The sequence below is a fragment of the Carlito syrichta genome, unplaced genomic scaffold (genome assembly GCF_000164805.1).
Source record: "Carlito syrichta isolate Samal-C Ts95f unplaced genomic scaffold, Tarsius_syrichta-2.0.1 Scaffold304525, whole genome shotgun sequence".
Taxonomy (NCBI): domain Eukaryota; kingdom Metazoa; phylum Chordata; class Mammalia; order Primates; family Tarsiidae; genus Carlito; species Carlito syrichta.
In genome coordinates this window covers 46,674-63,127 of record NW_007248621.1, presented here as the reverse complement: position 1 = coordinate 63,127, position 16,454 = coordinate 46,674, and the positions used below count along the sequence as shown (strand labels likewise).

General features: G+C 38.6%; 1 protein-coding gene across 6 annotated transcripts in view; it reads right to left on the bottom strand.

Annotated features, from left to right (window-relative positions):
- PUM2 (pumilio RNA binding family member 2) overlaps positions 1-16,454 on the bottom strand; it is an 80,583-nt gene that overhangs the window by 40,026 nt on the left and 24,103 nt on the right. For all 6 annotated transcript variants that reach the window (XM_021713412.1, XM_008060130.2, XM_008060131.2 and 3 more), the window contains exons 7-9: positions 10,837-10,962; positions 7,812-7,954; positions 5,450-5,582 (exon numbers count right to left, since the gene is read on the bottom strand). In XM_021713412.1, coding sequence (XP_021569087.1) covers positions 5,450-5,582; positions 7,812-7,954; positions 10,837-10,962 — 402 coding nt within the window. The remainder of the gene's footprint in view (positions 1-5,449; positions 5,583-7,811; positions 7,955-10,836; positions 10,963-16,454) is intronic.

Below are 16,454 nucleotides of genomic sequence, written 5' to 3'. Positions count from 1 at the left end.
TATAGGCTACTGTTAATAACTTGAACCTTAAAAAAAAAAAAATTTTAACAATAAAAAAAAATTAAATTAGGCCTCACTATGTTGCCCAGGCTGGTCTCTAACTCCTGGACCCAAGCAATCCTCCTGTCTCAGCCTCTCAAAGTGCTGGGATTACAGGTGTGAGCCACCATGCCTGGCCTGAGTTTTTTGATCTGAAAAGGAAAGATATTATCAGAGTTTTGAGAAAAGAAGCAAGTTAATCTGAACTTTCCTTTCATTTGAGCTACTCTGTAGAAAATAGGACTCTGGAGCAGAAAAGAGGTACAAGATGAAATGTGAGAACCCAGATGCAAAGTTAATCCAGGTGAGGTTCAATGGTGACCAGGATGGAGTACAATAGGCGAAGGTAGAAAGGTAGCTGGATTCTGAGAGCCCACAGAATTTGCTAAGACTAGATATGGGATGTGAGAAAAAAAAGGAGTCAAAGATTGCTTCTATTTTTGGCCTAGGTGTTAAAGAATAGAGTGTCTATTTATTATAAAGAAAGACACCACAATTTATGTATCCAATCTTCATTTTCTAATTTATTAACATGAGGTTTTTCCTAATAGCTTATTGTTTGATTTTTCCTGAATTGGTTATTTACACCTTTTTCTTTTTTGATCAGCCTCTTAGAGGTTATCAGCTTTATCAGTCTTTTCTAAAAAGTAACTTTTGTGATATTTAAACCTTTTATTGTATGTTGTCTACTTCATATCAGCACCTATCTTTATTATTTGCTTTCTTCTACATTCTTTGACTTTATTCTCTTCTTTTTATAGTTTCCAGACAAATGAGTAGTTTATTAATTTCCTGCCTTTCTTATTTTCTTTCCTTTTTTGTCTGAGTCAGGATCTCACTTATTCTGTCATCCAGGCTGGAGTACAGTGTCAAAATCATGGCTTTCTGTGATCGATGTGGTGACGTAAAAAAACAAACGAACAAAAAACTCACGGCTTACCACAGTCTCCATCTACCTCCTGAGCTCAGGTTATCCTTCCACCTCAGCCTCCCAAGTAGCTGAGAATACAGGCACCTGGCGAGGTTTTTTTTACACTTTTTTTGTAGAGATGAGGTCTTGCTACATTGCCCAGACTGGCCTCGAGCTCCTGGGCTCAAGCAATCCTCTCACCTCAGCCTCCCAGAATGCTGGGATTTTAGGCCTTCTTATTTTCTAATATATGCATTTAAATCTGTATATTCTCCTTCTATGTTCTATTTTAGTCATAATCCACACACTTAAATATGTAGCATTTCCACCATAATTTAGCTCAAAAGTTTCTAATGTCTACTATATTATATTTTTGTTACAGAGAAAGTCTGTGAATGGTTAGATGAGTGTCTAAAACATAAGGAAAGGGAAGGAAGAAAGGTGGAGGCAAAGAAGAATGGTACAGAAATAAAAGACATGGGGATTTAAAAAAAAAAAGGAGCTGGGCTCGGTGGCTCAGCCTGTAATCCCGCGCCTTTGGGAGACTGAGGTGAGTGGATTGCCTGAGCCCGCGGGTTCAAGACCCGCCTGGGCAGCGAGACCTCATCTCTACAATAAATCAAAAAATCAGCCGGGCGTGGTAGCGCATGCCTGTAATTCTGGCTACTTGGAAGGCTGAGGCAGAAGGATCACCAGAGCCCAGCAAGTTGAGGCTGCGGTGGCCAAGAGTGGCCACTGCACTCCAGTCTGGGCGACAGAGTGAAACTCCAACTCAAAAAAAAAAAAAAAAGGCATGGTCCCCATACTCAATTGTACAATCTAGTAGAGAAAGAAACATTCCCTTTCTTAATTCTAAGATGGACCTAACTTTAAGAGAGAGAGATAAACAAAATTCCTTCTACTTTAATTTTAAGATATTCCCCATCTTTAAGTATGTTAAAATAAGCATTGTAGAATTGAGAAAATAAACCACAAACAGCAAAATAAAATGCAAGGCAGAGAGAAGTACTAAAGAAAGGTGCAAATGCGAGGTATGGTGGCTCATGTCTATAACTTTGGGAAGGCAAAAGGACTGCCTGAGCCCAAGGGTTCAAGACAAGCCTGGGCAATGTGGCAAGGTCTCATCTCTTCAATAAATAAAAAAAACTAGCCAGGCATGGTGGTACACTCCTATAGTCCTAGCTACTTGAAAGGCTGACGCAGAAGGATTGCCTGAGCCCGGTAGGTTGAAACTGTGGTAGCTGTGAGCACGCCACTATACTCCAGTCTGGGGAACAAAGTGAGACTTCAACTCCAAACAAAACAAAACAAAACAAAGCAAAACAAAACTGGCCAGGCATGGTGGCTCAAACCTGTAATCCCAGAACTTTGGAAGGCCAATGGGAGGATTGCCTGAGCCCACGGATGGAAGACCAGCCTGAGCAACTTGGCAAGACCTCATCTCTATAATAAAATCAAAACATTAGCTGGGCATGGTAGCGTGTGCCTGTAGTTGAGGCAGAAGGATGTTGGGGTGCCTGTGAGCGTGCCACAGCACTCCAGCCTGAGTGACAGAGTAAGACTCCAACTAAAAAAAAAAAAAATCAGGAGGAGTAATTATTAATAAATGGGCCTCAGGAAAGAATGGGGAAAGCTTCATGGAAGGGAACACATTAAGAGATAAGAAAAATCACAAAATGTTTATGAAGCTAGATTTCTTTAAAAACAAAAACCACATATACTAATTTTGTTTAAAAGTTATAAAAGGGTATTTTAAGCTGAAGAAGGAACATGACCTAAGACCAGAGGCATAAAAGTATAGTATGTGGTCTAGTGTGTGTTAAAGCACAGTACTACTAAGGAATTCAACAGATTTGGTTAAAACAGTGGTTTGGGGCTAGATCATGGAAAGTGTTAAAAACCAGACAGCAAACTAATATGGCTTTTTTTGTGAGTCAAAGCCTCACTCTGTTGCCCAGGCTGGAGTACAGTGGTACACCTGTAGAGAACTACAGGTGTGCATCACCACACCTGGCTAATTTTTTAACTTATTGTAGAAAGGAGGTCTCACTACAGGGCGTAGTGGCTCACGCCTGTAATCCCAGCACTTTGGGAGGCAGAGGCGAGAAGATTGACTGAGTCCAGGAGTTCAAGATCAACCTGGGCAACCTGGTGAGACTTCGTCTCTACAATAAATCAAAAAATTAGCCGGGTGTTGTGGTGCATGCCTATAGTTCCTGCTACTTGGAAGACTGAGGAGGAAGGATCCCCTAAACCCAAGCAGGTCAAGGCTGCAGTGGCTGTGAGCATGCCACTGCACTCCAGCCTGGCCTACAGAATGAAACTTCAACTCAAAAATAAAAATAAAAACCCAGCTCCAATAAACTTTATTAACAAAAGAAAAGAAAAGAAAAGAAATGAGATCTCACCAAGTTGCTTGATAACCATGTAACTATTGGGATATAAAAAGTGAGAATTATTTCATCATAGTCCTAGTTAGAATGAAGTAAAAAAGGCATCAGAGAAGGTTTTAGAGTGAGGAAATCATGTGACTACCATACAAGTCAATGAAACATACAATGATTTTTAAGATAACATAGCATAAAAGGTTGCTTTCTTCTAACATATCAACAAAATGAAAGCAATAAAGAGTTTTCTCATAGAAAAAATGTGACTATAAAAATGACTTCTAAGACCAAAGTTGATAAAATTAATAGCAAAATACTATGGTGTTTTGTAAGGAAGATAAAACTATGAGCTGAGTATGAAGAAGGCAAAAATGAGTAATAGGACCAGCATCAAGAGGCTAGAAAGATCGATAACAGTTACAGGAAGCAGCAAATACATGCAGGCCAGAAGCACTCTCTTGAATTCCAGGTTCCACTGAGAAATCAGTTAGGCAGGAAGGGCTGTTACGTTCAATGACTCCTCTCTTTTTTCTACCTGGAACTAAAAATCTAAGGACGCAGAATAGTCTTAGTGGCTCTCAAAAATTTCCAGCTCACTTATTTTAAGCCCCACTTCCATGTGCCTACAACTTCAGCTTCACAGTCCATTTCTCAAAAGTCTCTTTTTCCAAGATCTCTCACAATTACTCCAGTCCAGTAGCGTCCAGAAGGCGAATATATGGCAGGGGTAAAAAAGAAAATAGTAAGAATGCCTCCCATGCCACTATCATCTGTACTTAAAGAACAGCCATATGAAAATCTTCTCTTTATTAAGTGGGTTAGCCAAGATGATAACTCCAGATCTTAGAATTCGAGAGAGAACAGAATAAATACAACTGAGATAAAAATCATTAAAATAACATATAAAATACATAAAAGAAACCCTCAATACTAGAACATATTTCATTAATAAGAAACCACATAGCTAGCTATAAGAATAACCACTCATGTAACAAAGTGAAAAAAAAATATTTAAAAGAAAAAGTGAGTCTTCAGAAGTGGAGAGAATACGAAGTTCTGTCTTATCTACTGATATTCAAATATAGCTTTAAAATTTCAGTTTATAAACAAGCATGCTTTTTTTGGTTTAAGAAAAACACCTTCTTTCCTCCATTATTATTAAAGTAGTGATTTTATATTTAGTTTCACAAAATCCACTTCACAAAAAAAAAATGCAGTTTGTTGCTCTTTTCTGAAAATTGTACAGTGGCAATACGCAGAAATTTTATACTATTCGCTTTCATAGCCATATTATAGACATTGTTGTTATTAAGTTATCAAAACTGATATAAAAATAAATTCTATGGATTTCATAAATACAAGGGCTAAACAAGACTGAACAATGCTCAAAGTAGGAAACATTAGCTGCAAACTTTTCAATATTAACTAGCTAAACAGTTATTCTTATAAGGCAGGAATGACAATTAGGTTTTGTACTGCATGTCAACTTTAATCAACTGGCTTTATTTCTTAAAGCACTATATTAAAAGGTCTGGGCTATATTCAGCTGGAAAGGTGCTGTGGGTTATGCCATTAAACAAAGTAAGAAAAAATGGCTGCTAAGAACTCCATACATATTTGCCATTCCTATCACTGAGTCTCACAAACAGTACTTATTTCAACTGTTAGCAAATGAGTTCTAAATTTATTACAAAGTAGGAAGATTTTAAATACAGTTCTTGCTGGGGCGGTGGCTCATGCCTATAATCTCAGCACTTTGGGAGGCCAAGACAAGAAAATTGGCTGAGCCCAGGACTTCGCAACTACCCTGTGCAACGCATGATGAGACCTTGTCTCTACAATAAAATACTTAGCCTGGCATGGTGACACACAACTGTAGTCCCAGCTACTTGGAAGACTGAGGCAGGAGAATCACCTGAGCCTAGCAGGTCGAACCTGAGGTGGCTGTGATTATGTACTGCACTCTAGCCTGGATGACAGTGTAAGACTCTGACTCAAAAAATACATACATACATATATACATACAGTTCTTGATTTTTTCCACTCCTTAATTTGAATGTCTACATTTAACATTTAAATCTATTCAAATTTCCACAATTAACCAATTATATACCTGGCATGCCAGTAGCAAGACCCTGACCAAAAGCCAAAGTTGGATTTGCTGCTGCTGCAAGTGATTCTGCTTGCTGCCCTTGCTGACCCTGATTGGGAGTAAGAGGACGCTGACCTGCTCCAGCACGGAGAACCTACAAAGGTCAAATAATTTTCTTAAAAGTGGTATAAAATAACACATAAGTAAATTTATCTTGGACAACTGTATATTCATTACAAATAGCTTTGGATGTTCTTTAAACATATTTAAATGCAATGAAATGTAGACTTAGCATGAAAAAAGAAATCAAAAATACATTAAAATCAAAACCAAAATCACTGGCTCCTGACAACTAGAACATATAAAGCAATATGAAGGCTCTAGAAGGTCTCTGAATAAAAATTATTTCTAATATTCATGCCTCTTAATTTAACAAGGTAGCTTATTTTATTTTTTTAAGGAATGGGAAGAATGGCAAAATCTTAGATGAAAGACTTTTTAAAAACAAGATTGTGACAAACATATGGACTTCACAACAACTTGGGTGGACTTAGCATCTATTACTCAGTGATCTATCATAGGAGCAAAGAACAGAGTACCACATGTTCTCACTCATAAGCGGACCCTAAACAATTACCATAATACTATAAGAAAGGGAATGGCAGTAGTGGGATACTGCCAGGTAGGGGTGGAGGCATGGACAACATAAGGGTACCTGATCTCAAACCAGGAAAAGTGGGGACCAAAGAGAGGCCTAAACTTTACCTGTATAATGACCACTTATATACCGAATCCTGAATTGTACCCTACCCACATCTTAAAAAAAAAAAAATTAAAAAAAACCTAATTTTTATTAAAATTGTTTTGTAAGGCTGAAAACTGAAACGGGAATTTGAGAGGATAAATAAACCAAGTAGGATTTTGTTATGACATTGATGTAGAACAAAAACTTCAAATCAAACCAAGTTTTCAGAATTCAGAAGTTTTAATAAAAGTAAGCAAAAGCTGATTCTAAACATAAAATTTTAAGCCAAGCGTGGTGGCTCACGCCTGTAATCCCAGCACTTGGGGAGGAAGAGATAGGAAGACTGCCTGAGTCCAGGGGTTTGGGACCAGCCTAGGCAACTTGGCAAGACCTCGTCTCTATAATAAAAAAATGTAGCCAGCTGAGGCAGAAGATTTGCCTGAGCGAGCAGGATAGCCTGAGTCCAGCAGGTCAAGGCTGCAATAGCCATGAGTGTGCCACTGTACTCCAGCCTGGGTGACAGAACGAGACTCCAGCTCAAAAAAATAAAACAAACATAAAACTTTAATGTAAAGAAAGAACACAAGATTACATCAAAGCAAGGTGAAAACTCATAAAGTTGCTCAAGTTTTACTGCTTTGTGATACATAGCTGTTGCAGCGATTATATATAAGCATGATAAACTTAATCATTACTTTCAGAAACATTCAGACAATTCAAGACAAGGAGGATTCATTGTAAGTCCATCAGTGTAAGTAAGCACCAAACACAGGTGTATTGCTAAGATAATCGGAAACGTTTGCCCAAGTATATAAACTAAAAATAATTTATTAAACAAGCTATAATATGATTGATATTCAAGGATTGAGCCATGTTAAAATAAGCATTTTAGGATTGAGAAAATAAACCACAAACAGCTAAATAAAATGCAAGGCAGACAGAAGTACTAAAGAAAGGTGCAAGTGCTGAGTATGGTGGCTATTGTGGGTATGGTGGGAATTATAGTATTAAAATATATCAAAGGAAATTCAGAACAAAGTTTACCTGCAATACCATACTTGTCATCAAGTTGGTTCTTTGGCATAAATACAATAAATGTAATAGCCAGAATGCTGATATTTACCAAGCGTTTTTACATTATCAAGACAGTTTATTCAAAAGGGTTGAAATTTTTTAAAAGACCTCATAATAAACATTTTCTTTCTTTTTTAAGAAATTAAAGCTGTTCTTTAGTGAAAACATTTCATCTTTTCTTGCCTAAAATTTCAAGCAATCTATTTACTGATCGAAAACATACTAAATTAACATTTTAAAATGTAATTTAAATACAAAGAGAAAAATGAAGAGACAATTACTTTGACAGGAACATTTCTAAGGAGTGATGATAAGAAATTTTAAAATTGCTAGAGATTTCAAGACAGTAAGATAACAAAAACACAAAAATGGAATATCATCAAATCTTTAAATTACTGTATTAATAGGGAAAAAACACAATACATACTTTTGTATACGAACTATATGTGAGGTATTATGTTCCATAAAGAAGAAACAAAAGAGAAAAATATGCAAATCTTAAAATACCGGTAGCTCATAGAATTTCAAAGAATTCTCGCTATTACTTAATAAAGGAAGGCCTACCTGTTGCTGTGCAGGCTGAGCTTGTGATGGTGCTTGCTGACTGGCTGTGTTGTTCGCCGCAGCTGCAGCTTGTTGCTGAAATAAATTGGCTGGATACACCCCCCATGGAACACCATAATACTGAGGTGGAACCACTGCTGGACCTAAATCCCACCAAAAAAAAAAAAATTACTAGATTTTATAGATACATGAGGTAAGTTACTGTTTGATTATAAAAGGGGACAGGCATAAGTCTTAGAGCAGAACATGTCTTCTACCCACTTATACCTTCCATACCCCTTCTATTTTCACTGATTCTCTTAGGGAGCAAGTATTGTTTGGGTATGGATTATTAAAAGAGAAGGTGTTCAGGAGTGACAGCAATGGTCTTAAAAGAAAGATGAGAAGCAAACCTCAAGGTTACCCATAAAATGACAGGACACTTAACCATCTATTCATCATTTAATAAATACCAATGTATGGGTCTGATACTGACAAACACATATAATACATTCAGGGAACACGGACCATAAAATTGTGTGGTTTTTTTTTTTTAATGCTCAATTCATCACTCCTCTGACTACTGAGACAAGTTACACAGATTTTAAAAAATATTTTGCTTTGTAATCTATTTCATATAACTGAAACATTCTGATACCAAGCTTGCTACAATAGTGTATAAATTACAAACCTTAAATTTTAAAACATTCTCACAAAGGGATTGGAAATCACATAAAATCAAATGAGACATCAGTGTTTATGTGGTTAGGAAAATAAGACTAGTAAGTCAAGACAAAAAACAACTTGATAATGAAAGCACAGAGAAAAACAGAAGAAAGCAAACTAGGAAAATTACAATAAACTGTTCCTACTCTAGTCTACTTTATTCAAGAAAACATAAGCCTTATCATTAAAGGCAATGAATAAAATGCCCTGATTCCTGATGATACAACAAACATGCCCTAAAATCTTATCAGTGGAATTTTAGGATATCTTTTTTTTTTTTTTGAGTTGGAGTCTCACTCTGTCGCCCAGACTGGAGTGCAGTGGCCGCTCCCGGCCACCGCAGCCTCCACCTGCTGGGCTCCGGCGATCCTTCCGCCTCAGCCTTCCGAGTAGCTGGAATTACAGGCGTACGCTACCACGCCCAGCTAATTTTTGATTTATTGTAGAGATGAGGTCTCGCCTGCCCAGGCGGTCTCGAACCCGCGGGCTCAGGCAATTCACTCACCTCAGCCTCCCAAAGGCGCGGGATTACAGGCTGAGCCACCGAGCCCGGCTTTAGGATATCTTAATTTATATATTTTTAAAAGTTAAATGCTTGGTTTCACTTTGCTTTGGAAGAAAAATGGTCCAGTATATTTGATTGAATCACGAAAACAAACAGCTTTAAAAACTTTAAAGGCATAGTCAGGTGAGCACATCCTGCAGTAAGGACTGTTAAAACAATGAATAGAGTTTGTGAAGAAAGGACACACTGTAAAAATAAAACAAGAGTCAGACATCTACCTAGGATCTCATTATACCAGGAGTCACTTGTGGTTACTGAACAATTAAAAGGTAAATAGCCCAAATTAAGATGTGCTGTATTTAACATGCACAGAATTTGAAGACTTAGCATTAAAAAAAGGAAAGAAAAGAAAAAAAAGAATGTAAGATATATCTAATAATAATTTTTAGAATATTGACTCTACACTGAAACACTAATATTTTGGTTATGTTAGGACAAACCAAACATATTATAGAAATTGACCTAATCTGTTTCTTTTAAGATGTGGCTACTTGGAAAATTTTAAATTAAATTACATTTTCTGGCTCACATTGTATTTCTGCTCGACAGTGCTAGTCCTAGAATGCCTAAGTCCAGAATGTGTACAATGCTTATCCCTGAACTAAATGACCTCTTATAAAGTTACTTCTTTCTGTCCCATAGTACAGGTTCTCTGTACATACATTATAACAACACTTTACATACTAACATTCAGTTAAATGGAACAGACAAGAGCTCACATCCTAATGGAATCACATGTAAATCTACACCAAAAACTACTGAATGTGAAGGTTAGTTTCAGTCTGCTGGCTAAGATATCAAACAAAAGTTTGAAATTAACTATTTTCTCCCATTCTTAAAGACAAGATCTTGAATTTAAGTCCCCAAAATCATGGCAAAAGACTTGACTGTTATATAGTCATGATAATAAATAGCAGAAATGGATTTAAAACTAATTGATTAGTGACAACCACTTCAGTGAAGATATTGCTGAAAGCCAAGAAAATCTGTGACAGCCTCAAGCTTTGAAAGTCAGCCCATAAGCAGAATCATTCCAATGAACATAATTCTAAGACTAACATCAATCCACTCTTGCCTGTATAACCAAAATAACCTATGCCTAAGAACTCATTTCTGTCTTTGTAACCACCTCAATCTAAAGCAAATTCTTTCCAACCACCTCAATTAAGCTCAGCATATTGCTTTATTCAAATAAGACTGTCTCTTTATAAGCACACATTCCTTTACTTATATAAGCAATAAATATACCTTTGGTTTTTATTTCAGATTTTGAGTGATCTCGGGCTTAAAATTTTTTAACAAATTTTTTACAATTCCATCCTAATTTTGTCCCCCAGCTTGCTTGTGTATTTTAGTCAAAAGACTTTTTAGATATGCATTTTCTCAGGATTACATAATCTCTTTACCTTACACTACACCACCTAATTTCAGTTTATTTTCTGAGAAGTAACTACTTTGCACTGTCTCTGTGGATAATTAGATTGGTCATTAAAACAGAAATTTACAGCTGACAATGTAAGATTTCTAACACTATAAAGCTGATGTATATCAATTATGTACAGAAGGAAAAATCAGTGCTTAAACTTTTCCCAGTTGACAAATTAATTTCCTGGAATGTCAGTTCATTTTGGACAATGTTACACTTTTTCCAAAAAAAGTCAAATTGCCCAAATAGATAAAAATAAAGCTTACACCAAAATTAAGACTAAATCCATAACAAGCAAGCATAATACGAATGAACAAACAGAATGTTACCTGCTAATGTTGCTGCTGCAGCTAATCCTGCTGCAGTATACGGGTCGGTCCCTGGAGGAGCAGCACTAATAATATATGGATTTGGCACAAATGCAGCTGGAGCAAGGCCTGCTGAGAATACACCAGCTACATTTAAAAAGGGGAGAAATAATAAAAATGTAAAGTATGATTTTCTTCATTAGGTTAAAACCATTTCTATTCTGATCTAGGGTGAAGTGGGGAAGAAAAGTGTGTATAATAGCTGAAATTTTTACTAAGTGACCTTGGACATGCAAGACTAATGGAATCTCAAGTTTTTCATTGAAGAAACAGCTGTATTATAGAATGTTTTTGAGAAGTGTGATACTGAACATGAAACAACCATATAGTGCTAGCACAGAACAGGCACAAAATAAGTGTTAGAGCTGAAACTGCTGTTCTTCAATAGTAGTTTTTCATTCAATCTTTATAAAGTCATACTATGAGCTAGCAATCCAACAGCAAGGAAGAAAGATAATCTGCCCTCTCACAAAGCACTCCATCTAGTGATACAAAAAGCTAAATTAGCAACAAGAATATATTAAGTGCTATGGGCACAGAAAAGAAGAACATCTAACAAACGTAGGGACAGGTAGGGAAAGGATAGAGCACAGTGTTAAGATAAAATAAAACTGAAGCTATAACTAGAATGAAACTAATGAAGAGTATCCTGGCTCATGTTAATTTGGACTTTACTCTGTAGTCAACAGGGAAATAAGAAAGAGCTTAAAGAACAGTGACTTTAAGTCCACTTCTAAGTCGAATATATGGCTCTGAGAATGTAGTAAAGGATAAAAAATATTTAGAAATATATAACTGCAGTACTCATTGAAGAGAAAAGAACCAGGCTCGGTTCAGCCTGTAATTCCAGCACTTTGGGAGGCCAAAGCGAGTGGAATGCCTGAGCCCATGGGTTTGAGGCCAGCCGAGGCAACTTGGTGAAACCTCACCTCCACAATAAATCAAAAATTAGCTGGGTATGGTAGTACGTGCCTGTAATTCCAGCTACCTGGAAGGTTGAGGCAGAAGGATCGCCAGAGCCTAGCAGGTTGATGCTGGGATGACCAGAAGCGTGCCACTGCAATCCAGTCTGGGTGACGGAGTGAGACTCTAACTCCAAAAAAAGAAGAGAGAGAGAGAAAAGAAGACAGGTGTGGCCTCTCACACCTGTAATCACAGCACTTTGGGAGGTAGAGGTGGGAGGAATGCTTGAGTCCAGGAGTTTGAGACCCAACTAGGCAACATAGTGAGATCTTATCTCTACAAAAAATGTTAGCCTGGTATGGTGGTGCATGCCTGTAGTCCTAGCTACATAGGAGGCTGAGGAGGGAGGACTGCCTGAGCCCAGAAGGTTGACACTATGGTGAGCTGTGATTATGCCACAGCACTGCAGCTGAGATGACAGAGAAAGCCTGTGATATGGGGGGGAGAGGAACCACACCAACTCCCAGATACTTAGGAATAACTGTATAAATCTTTCAACCAGTTACTGAAAAAAATTACTTTAAAAATGTGTTGTTAGGATTGTCTCTTCTAGAAAGTAACAGACAAGTGGAAGGTAAGAAAATAATGTTTTCAAAGATAAAGGAAATCATAAAAGGTGTCAACAGAGATAAACATTAAGTAATCATTCAAGGTCAGACATGGTAGCTCACATCTGTAATCCCACCACTTTGAGAGGTCAAGGTGGGAGTACTGCTTTAGCCCAGGAGTTCGAGACCAACCTGAGCAATATAGCAAGATCTCCTCTCTACAAAAAGACAAACAAACAAAAAAACACACACATTTTGCTGGGTATGGTGGCACATGCCTATAGTCCCAGTTACTTGGGAGGCTGAGGCAGGAGGATCACTTTAGTCCAGGAGGTCGGGGGTATGGAGAGCTGTGACTCAGCCACTGCGTTCCAGCTGGGATGACAGAGTGAAACCCTTACCCAAAACAAAACAAAAACTTTTGTTTCCCTGGGTGAAAAAAGTCCTCAAAAGGAAATGTTTTGCTGATATGAAAGAGATGAAACAAAAAATTGCAAGAGCACTAAAAGTTATCAAAATTGACAAGTCCAAAAACTGTTTTTGAGCAGTGGAAAAAGTGTCTCAATAGGTGTATTGTATCAAACAAAGAGTACCCTGAAGGTGACAAGTTTAAACATCTAAGAATAAATATACAAGGATTCCAAGACGGCAATAGAGTCAGTCGGAACGTGTGAGTCTCCATATAAGTTAGTGTGCATAAGGACGAATATGTGTACAAGTATGCGTGCAAGTGTCTGACTGAGTGGGGATGAACAAGCAGCCTGAGATCCCCTGCTGAATTAGCTGCCCCATGCCCTGCTACTCGCATCCCAGTGCAATCTGCGGCCCAGAGGCAGGACCCATCTTTGGGACCCTATCCAGAAGAAAGTGGTGTGGAACAGCCACTGCACAGCGCTACCTGCCACTACAGTCTCCGGTGCCAGATCAGACACTGGCAATGGGGACTGCAGAGAAAATGCAGCGAAGGGACCAGTCGCCTGGTACCAGCAGAAGAGAAAACAGAGGCGCCACCACCTCCTTGGTCCACCAGGGTAGAGAAAGGTTCCTCCATGTCCATTTCAACAGTGGAGCTACCCCTTGAGACTGAAGAATGAATTCAGCAACTGTCTGAGGTTGATCACCATCAACCCAGGGGGGATACTTTGGGTACATCATACCTAGAGGGACAGGCTCGGAGTAGAGACCTAGTCGCCCCGTAACTGACATGGAGCCACTTGTGAGACTACAGATGAAATCGGAGAGGAAGAATTCAGCCCACAGCAAATGGGTGGGGCTGAGTTTTAAACTGATTCAGTCCTCTTCCCACTGTAAATTGTGAGGAGTGTGAGCCATGCAGGGAACAACCTGATCAACATGGCAAAGAGGGCTGAACACAGGCAGATCATGTTGGGGATGGTTCATAGACTTCCCCTGACCTCAAGGCTAGGCAACTGGAGCCCCCTCCCTTCTGCCATTGAGTCAAGAGTAGGGGTGTTTGGGTTATGCCAGTTATAAAAAAGGGGGGAGGGGCAAAGTTTCAGAAACTGCCACAAGAGGGCACTCACGGATGACAAACGATTCCTTGCTGTATATATTTTGGGGTATGTGTGCATTTTCTTGTTTCTTCTGCTTCTTCTTTCTTCACATAACGGTATATGTGTGTGTGAAAGTGTCTTCATATTGTTGGTTTTCATTTTATTACTATTTTATTATTTTTTTCCTTATTTATTGATTTGTCTGTTTTTTCTTTTGTACTTCTTCCTCTTCACTGCCTTTTCTACCCCCTTCCCTCTTTCTCAGTTCCTTTCCTTTTCCTTAAGTTACTTTGTACTCAGGGGGTATACATATGTCTTCATTGCATGGTCATATTGTGAGGTGGTGGGAGGTGGGTCCCAGAGAGCCTACACCCCAATTAGCAAACATTGTGATCTGCAGGCAGCTTTTGAATCTCAGCACTCCCCCAATACACCTTACACATCTCTAAACTTCAAAAGGACAGCACGGCTCCCCTCCCTAACCTGGCTTCAAATTTCAACAAATCTGGAAGCTGCACCAAGGGAAGAACAGGGGGTTGAGCAAACAGAAGTGAATACTATTCCCTCTCTCACTGAGCAAAGAAGTAAAGAGAGAAGAAAAATCTGTCACAAATAAAGAAAAGCCAATTGAAAAAACAAAGGTACCCCACAAAATCAAAAAAGGATAGTACACGAGAATACAGACTTTGGAACTCAATGAAGAAGAGTGCCCAGAATAACTGGTGTCAGACCACAAATGCAGAAATCAGGGAATGTTTGGAAAGGATGAATAAGAACCAAGAAAGACAAGAGGAAAACATGAAAGAATTAATAACAGAGATGTTGGCTATTAAGAACACTGTCCATGAAATAAATAATAAACTGACAAGCATGGAAAGCAGAAGAAAGAATCTCAGAGCTTGAAGATCAAAATATGAAAATAATCCGATCTGTTAAAAACATAGAAAGGGGCTAGGCTAGGTGGCTCAGCCTGTAATACCAGCACTTTGGGAGGCCGAGGCAAGTAGACTGCCTGAACCCGAGGGTTCAAGACCAGCCTGAGCAACTTGGGAAGACCTCGTCTCTACAATAAAATAAAACACTAGTTGGGTGTGGTAGTATGCACCTGTAGTTCCGGCTACCTTGGAAGGCTGAGGCGGAAGGATCGCCTAAGCCCAGCAGGTCGATGCTGGGTGGCCATGAGTATGCCACTGCACTCCAGCCTGGGTGCCTGAGTGAGACTCCTACTCTAACAAAAAAACATAGAAAGGAAATTTAAAAAGACAAAGCAAAGCCTCCAAGAGATGTGCAATTATATTAACACATTCATGACCAGCAAATTTTTAACTTTGCTAATACTTCTGTTGCTGCAAACTTCTGTCGTTAAGCACAGGTGAAATGATCTTTTCTAAATTGTCACCTTTTTCACGATACAGCTGAAAGTTGCAGGCATATTCAGCATTTGCCTCAGATACCACTCTCACTAGCATTCTGTACTTTGTATTTGTATTCACATTATAAACCTGAAAAGACAGTCTTCCATGATGAGGTAAATTCACATCAGTGGTAACCAGGAACAGAATTTGGAATGATGTAAATTCATGTCAGTGGTCGTGAGTGAATTAAGAGGCCAAACGTACTCCTGATTGGTATACCTGAAGCAGAAAAGTAGACAGAAAACACCTTGGAAAAAACATTCCATAAGATCATCCAGGAAAAATTCCCTCATCAGAGAGGCAACCATCCAAATACAAATGATTCAGAGAACTCCTGCAAGGCATCTAATTAAAACATCAACCCCTAGATATAGTAATTCACTTACACAAAGTAGGTATAAAGAAAAACTCCTGAAGGCAGCGAGGGTGAAAGGTCAGACTACCTATCAAGGAAGACCAAATAGAGTAACAACAGACCTAGCCAGGCATGGTGGCTCATGCCTGTAATCCCAGCACTTTGGGAGGCAGAGGCGAGAGGACTGTCTGAGTCCAGGGGTTTGAGATCAGCCTAGGCAACTTGGCAAGACCTCATCTCTACAATAAAATAAATTAAAAAATAAAAATAAATTAGCTGGCACCTGTGGTTCCAGTTGCTTGGAATACTGGTGGAAGAATTGCCTGAGCCCAGCAGATCAAGGCTACAGTGGCCACGATAGTGCCACTACACTCCAGCCTGGGTGACAGAGTGAGACCCCAAGTCAAAAAAAAGAAAAAAAAAAAAAAAAAGCAGCAGACTTATCTACACAAACATTGTAGGCTTGAAGAGACTGGATTCCAATCTTCAACTTTTCAAAGATAAACAATTCCAACCAAGGATTTCCTACCCAGCTAAGTTTCATCATCAATGAAGAATTAAAATCCTTCACAGACATCCAATACCTAAGAATTTATGTTGCTTCCAGACCGGCTCTACAGGCAATGCTTAAGAAGGTATAAAGTGCAAAAGAAAGGAAAAAAAAGGACCACCACGTATTTTGCAAAAATGCAGAAAAACAGAATCCATACAGCATACATGGCAACTGCAAAACCAAAAACACACACAATATATCGACCCCAAAATTAAAAGAAAACAAAAAAAC